We start from the raw sequence: 18,396 nt of genomic DNA, 5'->3' as shown, positions 1-18,396 counted from the left end.
GCCTAAAGCTGCGGCCACAACGGCGCACCGCACATCGCATAGTATACCGCACAGCACCATACCCCGCACCTAACTTAGCCTTTGCTTTGCACATTAGTGGCCGTATTGACGCACCGTGCACCTCACATTTATTTGATAATGATAATGAAAATATACAGGTGCCCCCTGGAAGGCTCAATAATGAAGCAACATGGATACGAGAAAACTTATTTCTGTAGTCATTAAAATGTAATTTATTATACATTTTTATTGTTTTATTTATCTGTTGTTTCACATTCCTCTGCCACTTCTTTTCACAGTTTTGATAAAACCAAACTATTGTGGTGGATTTTGCTTTTTTGTTCCAAATTGGTTCACGCATAAACACACAACTAATAATTAATTTGTCTTTATCCATCCCTAGAATAATCACTGTGGGAAGATCAGAAAATACTAAGCTCAATTTACGTAGGCGAGGCGTTGGTACCAAGCGATGTGCGAAGTAAGGAGAGGTGCGTCGTTGTGGCCACGCACATTTACGGCAATGCTTGTATTTACCTTGCTTCAGCGAGTCTATGATCAAGGCTACGTGCGGTGCGATGTGCTGTGCGCCGTTGTGGCCGCCACTTACGGCTTTAAGAGTAAGTTTTATAAAAAAACTAGAAAATGGTAATTTCAGAACAACAGTTAAATTCAGAGCCATATTTTTGGATACTTCAGATAAAAATAAAAAGCTACTTAATAAAACTTAAAAATTATTTAATTTTTTTTAATTTACAAAAATACATAGGACCATAATTTTGGTTCATATGTGGTATAACTAAATGGCCGTATCTCAACAAACTTTTATCTGCATATTTGTACACTCGTCTAGTTTGCAGCAACGCAGGCGATAGATCTCTAAAAATAAACAGTAATCTATTAATAATAAAGTTTATTAAAATGTAACAGTTAATTTACGACAAAAAATTTTACCTGAAAAATAAGTGGCAAATACATTGACTATTTTCTCCACACTCTGAGCTATTACATCCCCACCTTTATGAGACATTACATTAGGCTAAGCACTAGACCCACGTGTAGCACTAACATGCCTTCAAAAAGGTGGGGATTACTTTAAAGATTTTCTTAAATATTCCCTAAATATTTCTTATAACATACTGCTTGTAATAATTTACATCTTTCCCTTAACACCGAAAATTCCGCATATGAGTTGCCTAATACTTTAAAATTCCTCTGAGCTATTTTTTCTGTCTGATAAGCTAAAATAATTCTCACGAAAACCAAATTGGAAGGTTCAATGATTTAAACCGTTTGCTAGGAACAAACCTATTGATGGCATCATATAAAATATGGTAAAAATTTTCTATGCAGCAATTAATATCATGATTCATCTAATACTGTATTCCAAGGAATTGAGCCTAAATATTAATTTAAAACTTGATAATTACATTTTTTTAAATCATGATAGAAGACATCATATTTAAGAAACAAATTTAAATTGGCTGCATGCAACAATATAGTATAAGCTGCATGATGTTGTGAAGTATTCAATAGAATATCAGTTGAAATCGACACAACTGCATCCCTCTGAGTACAGAAAACTAGATCTAAAAATTTATTATTAGGCTATTATAAGGTTAGGCAAAGCATTTACTTGTGACATTTTAAAAATGGTAGCAAGTACAAATAATATTTGCTGGAGAATGTTGCAGATACTCAACTGAAACACCATTATTAAGATTATTCCAGAATGCCTCAGTCACCACTAATTCAGAATTCACAATCACTGAATCTATCTGCTAAGTCCAACATACAGGTGGAATGCTCCTCATATCCTGACCCAGATGATCGTAAAGGAAAGCACACAGTACCAATGACTAACTTTTTAGTGCCACACATTACCTGTGTAAAAACATGTTCCACAGACGAATCGATAGACCTAACTATCATTGAATGAAGGTGCTTATTGACAGAAATAAGAACACCACCACGAGTCTTTGAACTAGTTTGAGTGTCCTGTCATGTCTATACACATTAAAGTCACTCAATCCCAATTCAGCATCTAAGATTTTAGATGTAAACCATGATTCAATATTAAAAATAATGAACATTGCAATGATACCTGAAGTACAACTGCTTAAGAACTGGCATAGCGCCGACCAAGTCAAATCTTATAAAATGGGGACTACTGAACAGAAATGACAACTGAAGAACAATACAGAACATAGAAACCTCCCTAAACTGTCAGCATAAATGTACTTTCAACAATTTATGGACAGATACACAATTAGTATTAGACACAGTCCGATACTGGGGCCAGAATTTATAGTTTTCTGGACAAGAGAAAGTAAAAAAGTATGTTTATGGATTCAAATAAAAAATCCAATGGCAAAAAATTTCACACAGACGATGTGGGAGACCTGCTAGCTACTGCAATAGAAGTTGTCTCACCTGTCATGTAAAAACTACATGGGAAACAGTAAAAGAAGACCAAATGTGTGATAAGAACACTAGAGTTTATGTTTCAGTTAAACTATTAATTATCAGTCCTAAGATAGGCTAGCTAGTATCATACATAATTTTTTGTATAAAAAGTCAATTCCCTTCTGTGAAAGTATTGGATAAATCTTGTTCGTAACTTTTTTTCAGATGATAATTAGTATATTGGCTTCCTGTGGATATCCAACTAGTTTACTTACTTTACAACTATTTCCATATTGGTTTCTTCCCAGATTTGTTTCAAGGTCATATGTACAACTCCATCATTTTGGATAGGACTTAAAGAACATGTGGAGTAAACAACAACACCTCCTATTTTAACTAACTTTAAAGCTTGGAACAAAAGCTGTCTTTGTAGTTCCGGTAACTGAAGTCGTTCCTTTACCCTTGATGGTTTGAAGATATTATTGTCATTTTCATGAAGGGAATGTCGATCAGTTGTACAAGGAACATCTACCTAAAATATTAGAAAAAGTTGTGGCATAAGACCTTAAAATAGCATTAACTATTTTCTATATCTTAAGAATACTTACTAGTATTCTATCAAAATCATATTCTTCCATATATCTACCATCCATATTACTTAATCTAATTTTTCCTGTTTTGAGCCATTTTTCTTCAAAATCAAACAGAAATTGATTGTATACACTATCAATTCTATTAACTCTAGAGTTAGAAACATCATTTGAAACAATACATGAAGGATACAGAGTTTGTAATGCTAATAAACTTTTGCCACCCGGAGCAGAGCACATATCTAAAACTTTGTGTCCTGGTTTTATATCCAAAGCTAAAACTGGAAGGACTGAACCACCATCCATTAAATAGTAATTATATACATCTAGAACAAAAAATAATATATAGTTATAGTATTTAAATAACTGTAGTTGTTTAACTTTTAACCAAAATCATATTTGAAGCTACAGCGATGGTGGACTAACCTATAAAAACCAGTTTTGTACTTTGAAAAAATTGACCAAGCACACTTTCCAAATGCTATAAGTACTACATAGATAGCAGTACAATAATCCTAGTGTTGTTTTGACATTTTGAATTTGCTGCAAAAGCAAACTCACTTAGCCCAATTTGCTGCCAACATAAATTGGACCGGGATGGGGGTCACAGACCTCAGCAGTGTTTTGTAAATAATAATTTATAACAATAGCAAACTGAAAACTTTGTTTTCAAAACTTCCACAAAATTTATTATAATATTTTATCATTACAGCTGTTTCGGCATAGTGCCTTTCTCAAGTGATCTATTTTTGGATATGTTTACAATTGTGCGGACGGCGGATGTAAGCAAAGCAGCTCTAAATTCACTGTTATCAAAATGTCACAAACAGACTTCTTCGATTTCTCATCTTTACTTAAAGGTTGCATGGTACTAAGAAATAAAGACACTGATGGTTGTCAGTTCCGATGGCTGGACAAAAGATGGCTTTGATATACGAAAGACTTGGCAATCGTTCAATTCATAGACAGCCTTAATAGAGAAAACCCATTTAAGACTATTGATTTCAACAGAAGAGGGGATCAACTACCTTCAGAAGTTCCAATTATAACTAATCAACCAGTCCCTATTTCTAGAGAGAAAAAAGCAGACATTATCTCGCTACTGCCTCTAATTCATACCTTATTTCACAGTTTTTATCAATGCTTGCATACGAATTCTACAACTCAAAATACTCACACCGATCTTGTAAGTGATGATGAAGAAATAAATTAATTCAAACTTCATGCTTTTGTTCTTTTAAAATTGTATTTTTTAATGTTTATTTCCTAATTATAATAATATAATATTTACTAATAGTTTTTTTTTTATTTTAAAATTTGCACTTCATTTGTACCTTATAAGATAAGTGAATAAACAAAGACGTACCTAACTGGACAAGTCAATCAAAACCCAAAATTGTTAACATTTACATTGTTTTTAATTTGTATTGTAATACATGTATCCTATATACATAATTTTAATTAATAAAAGCTACATTTACTTATGCGTTTAATTTTAAAATAGTTTTTATCGTTTCCTGTAAAAACTCAAATTTGGACTTGTCTGCTTTTGTCCGCCGACCACCCAATTTATAGTCTTTAAATAGGCTGAGGAGTGGAGAACTGTTTTTCTAGGCGTCTGCCTTCGCATACTACAGGCGATACTGAGGCGATATTGAACGACTTTATGTCCACTCATGAAATACCGTGGGATAAATGTGTGGCAGTTAGTGGGACGGTGCTCGGGCTATGACCGGTATTCGAACAGGACTTCAGGCTCGCGTGAAGAGGATGAATCCATCTATTACCTGGAATCATTGTTGTATTCACAGAGAGGCACTAGCTCACTAAACAGTGTTAGACGGAATAGTGCAGGCCGTGAATTTTATTAAAGCCAGGTCCTTAAATTCCCGTATTTTCGGTATGATTTATAAAGTAATGGAAAACATTCACAAGCAGTTATTATTAGATGCTGAGGTGCGTTGGTTGTCTCGTGGCAAAGTCGTGTCGCGTGTTTTTGAGCTCAGAGATGAGATCAAAACCGTTTTTTTTTTAAATTCTGTAGGCAGCGCAATGGCACATGCTGATAATTTTAATAACTTTGAATGGCTTACAATGGTGGCATATTTGGCTGATATCTTCAAGGCCCTTAACGAACTGAACTTAAATCTACAAGGAAGAGATAACAACATGTTCCAAGCTAAAGATCAAATAGAAACTATGATAAAAAAAACTTAAATCATACAATTAAAAAAAAAACTATAATCATTTTCCTACACTGATGAAGTTTTTGGAATCCTCTAATGGGGAAATGTTGCCAAAGCAAGTAGAAGAAGAAATAATTACACACCTCTGCGGTTTGAGGTTTTCTTTTCGATACTATTTTCCAGAACCCACCAGAAATAAAGACTGGATAGCAGACCCTTTCAACGCAGATGTTTCTGATATCATTGAGTTGACAACGATACAGGAAAATCACTTAATAGAAATATCATGTGATTCAGCTTTAAAAAGTAATTTCAAAGAGTCTTCCTTATCAAGTTTTTGGGTGAATTTAAAAACAGTTTATAAAGAATTATCAGAAGAAACACTGAAACATTTACTGCTTTTCTCATCTACATACCTCTGTAAGAAGGGATTTTCTGCTCTTGTATATATCAAAAACAAATACAGAAACAGACTACAATTGGAATTTGATTTAAGATTAGAACTAAGAAAAAATATCAACCCAAATATACCAAATTTAGTAGCAAGAAAACAGCACCAACCTCCACATTAATACAATATTTTTTATTTTCATAAAAATGATAATTTTTTCAGTACTTCAATCAGTCTTAATTTTCAGTTCTTCAGTCCTAATTTAATTGTGTTTTTTATTAAGGGGGTCCTTGAAATTGTGCTTGATTTTCTAGGGGTCCGGGGAATGTAAAAGGTTAAGAAACGCTGATCTATAGTAAATAGTACAGGCGTCTTTAATTTGTGTGTCTCAGAGTGCCTTCTCCAAGGCAATATTAAATAGAAGGCAAGCCAGGGCATCTCCTTGTCCTTCTTCTCAAAAGTTCTAGAACTCTCTCCTGGTATTCTAACATTTGCTTCTAAGTTAGACATTGTCATTCTCCTGAGTCAGCCAAGTTTTTCTAGTATATCAAACTCATGCATTGATTGGTATAGTACTGTTCTCTTGATGTTGATGCTGTCATATGTGTTCTTGAATTCAACGAATGTGTGATGGTTTACAATATTGAATTCTAATGTTTTCTCGAGGATCTGTCTAATTGAATGAATCTGGTCAATTGCTGATTTTTCTGGAGTGAATGTAGCTTGGTATTTTCCAATTATATCCACTCTATAATCTTGTAGCCTTTCATAAGGAATACCTATTTGCTAGTACTTTGCAAGCAGCTGTTAACAGTGTTATACCTCTATAGGTTTTTTGCAATTGTGTGTGTGTGTGTGTAGAGTTTTAATTTTTTCGTGCATATCTAGTAAGTGTGTAGTGTGTAAGTTTTGCTTAGTTTGAAATTTATGATATTTGTTAATTTATCTTTCTTTGAATTTTATGTGTTCATTTAAGGAAATATTAGAACTCAGGCAACACTGCAACTGCTAATTGTAAGTGTGTAGATTTGGTGTAACTTCTGAATCTTATTCTTATTCTGACTTTAATTTAGAAAAAATTGCTATTATAGTATCATGTGAAATGAAGATGAAGATATACTATATTTGCAGGTACATGATATTTGTATGTTATATTACTTATTTGTATGTAGCATAGCAATTATCACAATTCTAACAAGGGATATTAAAAATGACCTTTGAAATCTTTGGTTTTCTGAGTAAATTTTAAAGACCAGTAGTTAACTTAATAATAATGATTTAAAACACAAGCTCATAAAGACATACAAAAGGTTTTAAGCACACACAAAGTACTTACCAGTTATTGATTTTTTTGGTGATTCAAAACCACTTTTATTTCCTTCTTCATAACAATATACATCTAGATGATCTGGAAAATCAAAATCAAATTCTTTTTCTATTTGTACTCCAAATTGGGTATTCTGATCATACAAATTATAATGACTAGATTCCAATATAAAATCTTCCTTTCCTTTAATTTTTGTTGCAGGAATATATTCATGCAAAACCTCCATCGATAGAGCATTTTCACTGTCTACCATTCTTCTCGTATCAATTTCAGCTTTTTCAAGACTACTTTTTAAAGAAAAATCTTTAGCTTCAAACTTTTTAGGTTTAGGATTTTCTTTTACAGCTTCACCAATTTTTTCGTTTAACTGTTCATCAATTCTAAACACTTCATCTAAGAATCGATCTTTCTTGTTATTTGCAATCTCTTCTTTCAGGTAACCTTTTTCTAAGTTAAATAATGTTCGCATATTCAAAGCTCCTTTCAATTCCAAGTCATACTTTGTTTCTTGAATATCGCCAAAATAATTGAGAACAGCTACATACTTATGTTTTCCTAATAATGCTTTTCGAATTGATAACCATTTCGTATCAAAAACTTGTTGGTAAAAATCATCAAAATGGTTTAGAGCTTTGTCTACAGGGTTTACTTTCTTTCTAACAACAGACTGAAAATACCAGAAATAAAGTATAAACAAAATAATTGATTATAATCTTTACATACCCAATGATGTGCAGGATGTTTATATCTAACAAATTTTTTTGTTTCTCGCGTTATTTGCTTAAAAATACTGTAAGAAAACATTTGATTTAAATCTTTGAATTTTGAATTAGACCTTAGTTACTTATTTATATTTGCATTTCATTGGTTAAATTCTTACTTCTGTTTTATATTATGCATGTGGCCACCTTCTTTTTTTTATTGGAGTATACAGCTCAAAGGAGGCGATATAATATTGCTATTCTTTTTTATATATTATTCCCGAAAGCTGTCATGTAAATTGGTCTTATTGCAGCGATTGGCTTATTGAATAACTTTCATATATTCATAATGTTCACACTGGGGTTCTGGAAATCTGTACCTACCCAAAACACCTGCTCCAATGAAAATGCATTTCAGGAAGAAAAAACCTGCTTACAAAGGTTGTAACAAAAAATTATCTATCGTTTTGTTCAATTTTACATATTCGTAAGCACCCATTTTTTTCTATTTATCATTGTTTAGGTCCTTCGCCAAGGAAATAAAATGAAAATGATTTTATTTTTTTTTTCTTGTTCTTGGTGACTGGACTGTCACAAGAAAAACTTGTCGATTATTTCGATAATCGAATGTTCGATTTATTTCTCGATCCAGCGATTTCATCCCTACTCGAATTCTGTCTGATGCCAGATGCCATGCCATATGCCATCATCATAACATGTAATATTATGACAAAAAATTAAATAATAAGTACCTTATTCTTGAGTACCTACAATACATTGTATAATTTGTGTGTTTATGATTTTAGGAATTAAATATTTAAAAAATGAGTAATAGGATTCAAGGCTCCAGTGCAAACGGTAATACACCTGAATTGTGTTTAAATTTTAATCCTTTCTTACTTCAAATGAATAAAAGCACCAAAAGTATGGCTACAAAACACTATTTGTCCAATATATTTTTTCTTAAATTAAAGTACTTTAAATGTATCAGTATTTATTAGGTTCTCACGCAGCGAAGAGAGAAAGGTCACGATCTCGATCACCAAGAAGAAATGAGGACAGATTACAGCATAAAAGGGACATTAAAGATGAAGCAAAAGATGAGACCCAAAGTTCCAAATCAGCAGATGTATGTATATATTATATATAAAATTGTGTTTACTACTGCTTATAATTTTTCACTGCTATTGTCTTGCTTTAGATTGGATGTAATTTCCTGTGATCTAAGATATGTTCCTTTATACTATGTCCTCTTTTCATATTCTTCTTAGCCTTCCTGCTTCATTTTCAGGAGCTGATAATTTTTATGATTTATTAAGACCTTCAATCTTCTTGTTTAAAAATGAATACAATATTTTCATTTTCACCATTTTATTGATTTACCTTACAATCTTACCCTATTATACATCATATAAGTATATGAATACTGCTTTCGTTTTCTTTAGATATTATATCTTAATAGATAGAATCTGTTTTGTAGAATTTTTAAGAGCATTTACTGCACCAAATTGTGTGATTTTTCTTGTATAGTTACTTTGAAGCAGTATTTTATTAAATTGCTGGTCTGTGTTATATGATCTTGTTCTGCTGCTGTCCAAATTTATTTTTATTTGAAATTATTGTTTCATATTGTTTTGATGTAATGGGAGGTGGCTTTTGGAAGGAGCTGCAGTTCGCTATTAGATTGTGTGATATCATTTAACTAGATAAATCTTCTAACTTTAGCTTCCTAGGACCATTATCTATGTGAGTTTTCTATCACTTTAAAACCATATTGGTACTGGAGTATGAAATCATATAAATATATTGTTTTCGTTTTATACTGAATTTATTTCTCACTACTTATATCTGTTTGATGTATCAGCAGTGTGCTGTGTGATGTATTAGTATCAGCAGGAAGATTAATTTATACTAAAAGTATGACGAAAGTTATTCAGGATAAGTTTGACAGAATGGGCCAAATTGCATTTGTATGTTGAGAAGCTTAAAATAATATTTTAACTTAATATTTGCTTGTTTCTGAGCTGCATGGTTTTAGATTTTGAAAATTATAGTATATTTTTGTTCATAAATCAGTCAAGAATCGTTATTATGTCTTCTGGACTGTCTCAAGGACTGGACTGATTCCTATTATATAACACCAGATATTTATTTTAAATTTATACTAGAAACATTTTTCTTTATTTAAGTGAAAGTTTTTAGGCTTCCCAGGCACAATTATTTCGCAAATCAAAACCCAGAGTTTAGTGAAAGTTAGTCTTCTGTAAAACAATTATTTCTATAAAAAATTCAGAAACCATAGTGACAGAATATTTTGCCAGTATGGTTTTTTATCTTCACCCATAGATAAAACTCAAGAATCATTTTTAAAAGTGCTATATCTCAAAAATTCTGCTTGTTCATTGGCAGATTAATATGTCTATAGAAGGTTGTCACTCCATCTTTTGCGTGGTCATCCAATACTTCTTCTGCCGATTGGTGACTCATCTCTTGCTATTTTGATGACATGGGTCTCCCCTATTCTGCTTATGTGGTTAATCTCTTCTTTTTTTCTATTTTGTGTCCATTCATTTATGCACTGTATGTTACATTTTCTTCTAATGTTATCACTTCTCTTTCGAGCTCTCAGTACTCTCATCTCAGCTGTTTCCAGTAGCCTTTGTGTTGTGGCTGTGTCAGGTCTTGTTTCTGAGGCATATGTAATTATTGGTCTTACACTGGCTTTATAAATTCTTGAATTCATCTCAGTGTTAATGTGTCTGTTTTGCGATATAGTGTTATTAAGGCATCCTGCCAGTCTATTTACTTTTTGTACTTGATCTCTCACTTCTTTGCCCAGGTCTCCATAGCTGGACAGTGTAATATTATGTGTGAATGTAATATAAAATATAAATTGCAATATTAAGGCATACATCTAGAAAAATGATTGATTTGTTAACAAAAATATATTTTGATTTTAAGAATTCAACAGGGTAGCTCACAAATGAGCAGTTAAAAAAAAAACATAAACAGAAATTTTGGAAAATAACCAAACTTGAATGGTCAGACCTGCTTGTGAATGAGCAAGTGGATTCCAAAATTTTTTGATTAACATTTTTACCTAAATACTCAAACTATATTGTATAAATATTTAAAAGGACAATAAGATCTACCATGACATATAATGCTAATTCAACTAGACCAGAAAGGATAGTGGTCAAGTTTGTCTAGGATCAAGAAGTACCTAAGATAAAAAAGGAATGACTAGGCTTACAAATCATTTTAGTTTGAATAATTTTTTTTGATGAAACTAATATTTAGCAAAATATGATATGTTAAGGTTGCAAATAAATTCTCACAAAGAAAAACAATGTTTCTTTAATGTTTACATACAAAATTAATTATTAAGTAGTTGCAGATGAAATGTTACGAACAAATAATTCTAGACCTGACCTATAAACCATGTTAAGAATGTGCCTTTATCAAATACAGCTGCAAAAATTACTCTTTTTGAATTATAACCTTGTTGAAGTAGATATTTAACCTTTTCTTCTAATCAGTTATGTGTTTATTTTGGACAGAGTTGTTTTAAACTAGTTTTAATTAGTTAAGTAGTACAAATCACTGCATCTAAAACGCTACTGTTAATTGTAGATAAATATTAGATAATACTAAATTAGCCACTGATTTTTCTTTTTATATCTGTTTTTTGCTTACTATTTTTCTGATTATTTTAGCTTGTTTTTAAGTTATAAATACTCTCTTTTTTCTATAGAATGTAGGCTTAGGAGCTAAAAATAGATTAAAAAGTATAAGTATACAGATGAAATTAGGCGATTCAAAGAAAGCTCAACTTCCTAAACCAAAAATGACAGTGGCCAATGTTTTCAACCAAGATAGCGACAGTGAACCTGAAGAAATGCCGGCCATTGCTAGAATGCGGATGAAGAACATAGGAAGGTAAGAGCATGTTGTACTATGGTTTGCTTTATTTTTTGTCAAGTATCTGAACAGGCATGTCAACAGCTTGAGTATGAATAAAAACGTTATATATTCTTCACTCTCTAAACTTCTACTGCCCGGACTATTCTTTATTTACAATAGTTTTTGTTCAGTCAGATTTGTCGTAACCTATGTGTCCAGTCCATTGAAACTGTTTTGTAAACTAGTAAGCTTTGAAAAGCTTCTCTTTTTGGTTGTCATCTATCAGGGAATTGCTGATAATAAATTCTTGTTGCTAGCAGCACATTTTTGTTACACTCTCCTAGCACAAGACCCATATCAATCATTTCCTCCATAGAAAAATGCATGTCACAATACTAAAGAATTTTTTAATTTCTTTATTAGTTGGAACCCATTTACTGTTAGATTCTCGTTTGATACTGTGTACACCAATTTCTTGTTCTGCATATCTATTGGTTTCTTGAACAATTAATTCCAAAATTTCATCTGTGACAAATAGACAAAAAATATCCAATGGGCTCATATTTTCACATTGAATATTTATTTTAGAATCTGTAGGATATTCATCAAAATCTAATTTATCTGTTTCCTGAATGTCAGTCCATACATCTTCTTCAGCATCACCTAAAAATAAAGATAACGAGAATCAAATTATAAGATTCACTTTTATTCTTACCAATTTCTTTTTTCGATTGATAATTATCAGTTTCTATATCACTGGATACTTCTTCGTTCAAATTTATGGATTTGTCCCCATCAGAATTGTTGCTGTAGTCACTAGGAGTTTATTTAGGATCTCCATCAGACAACTTTTCAAATGGATCACTATCAGATTCACTTTCAGTTTGTATCCAAGTACTTTGGTGCTTGTTCAGCACCAATTTAACCATTTTTTCGCCTCTAGATGACATTTTTATAGATTTTAATAAAAAAACAACACATGTGTACAATGTTTACTATAAAACTAATAACCAGATACGGAGGTCCGGTAAATCCCATAGCGTAAAAAATTTCTTTGTGGGACGTTACCAGGTGCTGGCATCTGGTAACTTAAAACAGAACTGAAGTACCAACCACATCACGACGATTCCGTAGTAGTTATCATAATATTTAGTTCATAAATAGCTATTTTATCGGTGTCGACGCTAGCGCAAGGTCTCCAAATTTCAGTACCGGTTGAACGTAAAGTTCATACCAGACCCATGTATCTGGTAAAGGCGTGAACGTGTTAATTATACGTATGACATACATACATACGGATTTATTATTTATATTTATTTTTAGGGACACACCAACGTCATCTGGCCCCAACTCTTTTGGTAAAACAAAGCATGGCTTTTCCGATGCTAAAAAGTTGTTTGAAAAGACTCTAAAAGAAGCGATGGAGAGTGCAAGAGCTGATGATTAATTTATTATAATTTATGAAGTGCAAAAATATTGTTTAAAAACTCTTATATTTAAGATAGGTAAAATTTTTAAATACAAATTATAGTCCACCAACAAAATTTATGAAACCTTTTTTCTCTTGAAGTGCTTTCATTTCAGTAATAATAGCATACAATTGATTTTTAATAAAACCACAAAATCCGTAAAATTTTAATAGTAAAATTCTTATAATAATTCTATTGTATATGCACTTCATATCTGTTTTCATTCCGCATTACATGGCTCAGATGTTTGTGTTTTTGAACTGTTTAAAAGACTTATATGTCTTTATTTGTCTTCCTTATACTTCTTAATTGGATATTTGGTGCTTCCAGGGAATTCTGAGTATTTTTCTATAAATATCCACATTTTCAAAGTCTTCAGTGTTGTTTTCCGATTTCCATGTTCACTTTTCAATAATGCTTGGTAGCCGTAAAACATTAATATAACAAACTATATGTCTATAAAGATATATGCCTAAGCATTGGCTACTTGACTGTTTTATTACTCCCTCTCAGTACCAAATAGCGTTTAGAAGTTTAGACTTATTTATTCTGTATTGTTTTACTTTTGTTAAAATCTAATCATTGTTGGTGAAACTGTATTTTGTAGAATTGTTGTACCTGCAAGCAAAAGTATATTTTGTGATTATAATTTATTTTGTTTTATGTTGTTGGGTTTTCGAAAATTACAACACTAGTATTGATATAATTTGAAGTCAGTTAGTGACATAGAGATAATTTTAAGAAATATTTTTGCACTGTTAGTCTTTTTTAGTCAATTCAAAATTAAATATTATTTTAAAATATCTTAATAGTAAGTTATGTTCATGAACTCTTGTAAAAATTGCGTCACAATAGCATTATGGTTAGTTTTATAAGATACTAACTTTATTTAATTATTGTTGAGTGTATGTACCCATTACATACATATTAATAGATTAACTGACATGTTGTATATTACAACTACTATTAAACAAACATTTAAAAACATTTGTAAACTTTTTTTTTAGATTTATAACGTATTTTACATTATGCATACATTTATACACAATGTTTTCTTCGAATTCTTCCATCATGGAAATCAAGATCTTGTTTGTGTCCAAAATCTTGGGTTACAATTATAAGTACAACATCACAACATTCAAAACTACTAATACACTCAGATCTATCCTGTCCAAAACCAAACCAAACAACACACAAGAAAGATTAAAGAACTGCGTCTATAAAATACACAGTTAATGCAACAATTTCTATGCCGGAGAAACCGCAAGCCCATTATGTGTCAGGATAAACAAGCATAAAACGTACATCAAGAACAGAGACTTCGAGAAATCACATATGCAAACATGCCCGGGACAATAAACACAGACTACTATGGAAAGATACATCAATAATCATGAAAGAAACAGACATAAAAAATAGGGAAAAATCAAAGAAGCAGCCCTCATCCTACTGAATAAAAAAAATGTGTAGCAAACCCATCAGCAGAACGTAGCAGGCTCTGGTTGTCAATACTAAAAGAAGAAATCAGTAACACGAATATACAAACAGCGGAATAATAGAAAGTCAGAGTTATATCATCTACAATTATTATAAATAATATATATATATATATATATATATATATATATATATATATATATATATATATATATATATATATATATATATATATATATATATATATATATATATATATACAACAAACAGTACTGAAATACATAAACACACAAAACAAAATTTAATATCATTCTGACGGTACAACCAGCACCCTCAGAATTTTCAACTAAAAGCATGGCTGTTTTGCCTACAAGGTCGAGGAAACTATTGGCATAAAACATAAAACAACTATTGGCTATAATAACAGCTCTCTATTTTTTTTGTAAACGATTTCCGCAGTGGAAATCGAAACGTCAAATAACAATTGAAGAGTCGAGTGGATAAAGGAGGTAACTAACAAAATTATACCATATTAAAGCAGATTAAAGTTTTAATTTTTAAACATGTTGAAATTGCCTTATTTAATTGTGCGTTTGATTTTAAACGTTTTCGGTGAGTAGATATTAATGTTCTATTTTATTTGTGCAACTTTGTTAATTCGCTTTTTGTTTTAAAAACCAAAAATTTTGAAATAACTACACTTCCTCCTTTATCCATTGAATTTTTTTACTATAACTACTAGTTGTTTAAAACAAAGGTGTTAAGTCGAGGCGAAGTAAAGTAAACGAGCTGAATACATTGGTTTTATTTAAACAAGTTGCAAAACAAATAAGTTTATGTTTAAAACCTCAAGTAGTAACAGGTTTTCGTTAAAAAATGTTTAATTTATTAGTTATTATTTTGTTGATGTTCGGTAATAATCGTATAATACAATTTATAGGGTTGCTTGACAAATTGAAGCTGGATCTGGAGATTTGCCATTTTTCAGTAGATAACTGGCAAGTTTTTTTCTAACTCTCTCAATTTCGTAATCAACTACATATGTAGTTGCGTCATACGAGACTTCCAAATTATATTCACCTCTTTAAAGGGTGTGTTGGGATCATAGCTCTCTTGATCCGTAATTACAAACACGAATCCATTTTATTCCATCTCGAAATGGGACAGTTTAATCTAAAGCATTTTTTTTAATGCGTCCGAAATCTCAATTAGAGTCGAAAACGCTATGTCCAACCTCAATAGTTATATAGTTTTCACAATTCGTTTTAGTATTAGGTACGAGAGCCATGTCCTCGGTCGATGTAAAAAGTTACGAGTTTTCTACAAAAATTGTGTAATGTAATGTATCCCTAAATTATACATCCACATCTGACGAAGATAAATAGCCTTACTAATTGTTAATTTAGGAAGGGGAAGTGTTTGTTGCATATCTATTGTTAGATAACAAACTCCCATCTTTTTTTGCGTACTCACGGTCTGCACGTTGTATAGAAAAACCTGCCTCGTAATTTTCCTTATGTTGCTCATTAGCGTTTTCACTAAGGCAAGTACTACAAGTTTAGCTGCTATAATAGGTTCAAGAAATGATAAATTAAATTCTTTAGAGAAAATTTATGTTGCTATAGGTACAGTATTTTACTTAAAACTTACTAAAAAGAGACGGTTTATTTTCGACGGTGCATTTTTCAAGATATGATTTAGATATATATTTTTGATATATTTAATGTACAAGCAATGTATTGTTTATTTGTTTCTGGAGTAATTAGACTGAATCGCAGAAAACGAGCTAATATGTTCCATAATATATAAATTTACGTCTTCTAGCAATTTGTGTGGCCTATTTTCATGTTTCCCCCTTTGTCTAACACTAGGCATCTGCAGTCCGTCTTTAATTCTCGTTGTAAGTTTTCCATCTTTGTTTTTTGTCAACTTGAAATAGAGAACGCTTTTTTACAATCAAGTGTGTCGGTAGTATCACTGCAAATTTTTTAAATAAACGATGAAGATTTATTATGAACAGCATTTTTTTGGCCTTGCTGGTTTCTTAAAACCGATACATGGGACCGAGCACTGTCGTGAGTCAGAAACACCTTCCTCGAAATGCCACATCGGTAACTCTGTATTGTAAGTTTTACTCTTTTAAGGGTTTTGCACTAGGCTTCTGAATTTATTGTTTTACCCCTAGGCATAAACTTAACGTGAATTAAACCCTTATATTTAAAAACGGAATCACACTGCTTACTTCACATTTGGCGGGATTTTCAATGGGCGCCGCCATTTCAAAATGTAATAGAACAAAGACGTGCGACTACACAGTAACGGGACTTGGCACATACTGATGCGACAGACAGAGGTAACTGGCGCAGACAAAGTTGTGGCGGTGGGGTGGTATCGGCGCCGCGCGTTATGCGCAATTGTTCTTTACTTTCTGGACGATCCATGTATCTATGAAAAGCGGACAGATATGTTTACTGAAAGGAGAACAAAATTAGATAAATTAAAAAATCCTTAAGATCTTTGTAATGGTCCAAGTTCTGCCATATTTTTTCTTGATACTTTAAATACGGCATGCAAGTGTCTAACTTATCCTCAATAATAATTTAATAATGTCTAACATTTTCTCAAAACATGTTATTTTTTTCATTATACAGGGACAGTAACTAATAACTACATAAAACCAGTGCAAATTTAGTACCTTATTGTAAATATGTAGTTGTATGTATGATAATTGAATAATTAAAATGCATATTATTAAACGTTTGTTTCTTTTTCCTCCGAAATCAGTCGATAGATTAGTTTTCTCTGACACTTGATCGTGAGACTTTTACATCAAACCCAATCTTTTACTTAAACTGCACCAGAAATCCTGTGCCCTTGATAAAAACCAGTAATTTTCTTATCCCCATCGAAGAAGTGTGTTATTCAGGAATGGATTCGAGAAAGAAATATTCCATCTACTGCTTCTATGCTGAAGCCTGATAAACCTCGTTATATAAAATATGCAATTGATAAAATTATACGAGCATAAGGACATGATGTATGTAGACTCCCACCATACCACCCAGATTTGAATCCTAGTGAAATGGCTTGGGTAGCTTTGAAATCATATGTGGAACTAGAAATGTGGACTATTTAAGTCAATACAGCAGCAGCTATCGGACGAATTTTTTCAAACATTTCCCGTGGAAGAATGAAGAAAAAAAACGGACAAAGTCATCGCAACTGAACGTGAGTTAATATTAAAAGAGCCACTAATTTAGTAGTAATCGTAGATAAAATATTGTTTTCAATGTAGATGACGATTCAATATATTATTACTCATTTCAGTAATTAGTTCAGATTAATGATTATGACTAATAACTTCACCTAATAATCTATTTTATCAATTTCCTCAAACATTTTAACTTTGGTATTAGCATTAGTGCTCTGATAATAAATGAGGCCCATTATTTGCAAAACTTGCTCTTTGCTCTAAAGTCCTTTTTTGGGAAATCGAAAAAAGCGATTAACGGCCGAGTAGTTAGTATTTAGCTTATAACGTAAAGCATTTTATTAATAATGTTGCTTTAAGTTTTTAGCAATAGAACTTAGAAGTTTCTAGGCTAAAATATTTAAGATTTTTAGAAAAAAAATATTTATTGCAAACAACCAGTCTTGCAAATAAATATATAAAATAATAGCAAAGCGTATTTAGATCAATAACAAACATAAGTGATTTATTCATGAAAATAAAACTTTATTAAGATTTTTAGTCATATAAAGTGTTTAAACGAAAAAAAAAAAAAAAAATCAAAAGCAGTCTCATTTAGTCATGCTCAAACTAAAAAACAGTCATTTTCTGCATTTTGGCAATTTTCCAAACCATCAACGGTTTCTCCTGGTGAGGTAGAATCTGTCTTCAAGTGTTCTTTGTAAAAATTTAGTTCAGGAAGGCTTCTCCAATATTCTCTATAGTGTTTGAAAAGGAGACTATTAATAGTCCCTTT

General features: G+C 31.6%; 2 protein-coding genes across 2 annotated transcripts; one reads left to right on the top strand and one right to left on the bottom strand.

Moving 5' to 3' along the window:
• Positions 1–721: 721 nt before the first annotated feature.
• Positions 722–7,816, bottom strand: l(2)10685 (5-methylcytosine rRNA methyltransferase l(2)10685). The gene is made up of 5 exons (XM_072541716.1): positions 7,624–7,816; positions 6,910–7,567; positions 3,015–3,322; positions 2,682–2,938; positions 722–879 (listed from the first exon to the last, which is right to left on the bottom strand). Exons 1-5 carry the CDS (start codon positions 7,702–7,704, stop codon positions 735–737), a joined length of 1,449 nt encoding a protein of 482 aa, XP_072397817.1. The 5' UTR covers positions 7,705–7,816; the 3' UTR covers positions 722–734.
• Positions 7,817–8,289: 473 nt separating this feature from the next.
• Positions 8,290–13,960, top strand: LOC140448110 (PEST proteolytic signal-containing nuclear protein-like). Its single transcript, XM_072541181.1, has 4 exons — positions 8,290–8,459; positions 8,603–8,730; positions 11,356–11,540; positions 12,828–13,960. Exons 1-4 carry the CDS (start codon positions 8,426–8,428, stop codon positions 12,949–12,951), a joined length of 471 nt encoding a protein of 156 aa, XP_072397282.1. The 5' UTR covers positions 8,290–8,425; the 3' UTR covers positions 12,952–13,960.
• The last annotated feature ends 4,436 nt before the right edge of the window (positions 13,961–18,396 follow it).

This window comes from Diabrotica undecimpunctata, chromosome 8, assembly GCF_040954645.1.
Source record: "Diabrotica undecimpunctata isolate CICGRU chromosome 8, icDiaUnde3, whole genome shotgun sequence".
Taxonomy (NCBI): Eukaryota; Metazoa; Arthropoda; class Insecta; order Coleoptera; family Chrysomelidae; genus Diabrotica; species Diabrotica undecimpunctata.
The sequence above is the reverse complement of the archived record's forward strand: the minus strand, read 5'-3'. Positions and strand labels throughout refer to the sequence as shown.

Excerpts from the sequence above, each read along its gene's own strand:
- LOC140448110 (XM_072541181.1), top strand. The coding sequence starts at position 8,426 with ATGAGTAATAGGATTCAAGGCTCCAGTGCAAACG. Across the intron at positions 8,460-8,602 it reads TCAAGGCTCCAGTGCAAACG|GTTCTCACGCAGCGAAGAGA; the intron begins GTAATACACCTG and ends AGTATTTATTAG. Across the intron at positions 11,541-12,827 it reads CGGATGAAGAACATAGGAAG|GGACACACCAACGTCATCTG; the intron begins GTAAGAGCATGT and ends ATTTATTTTTAG.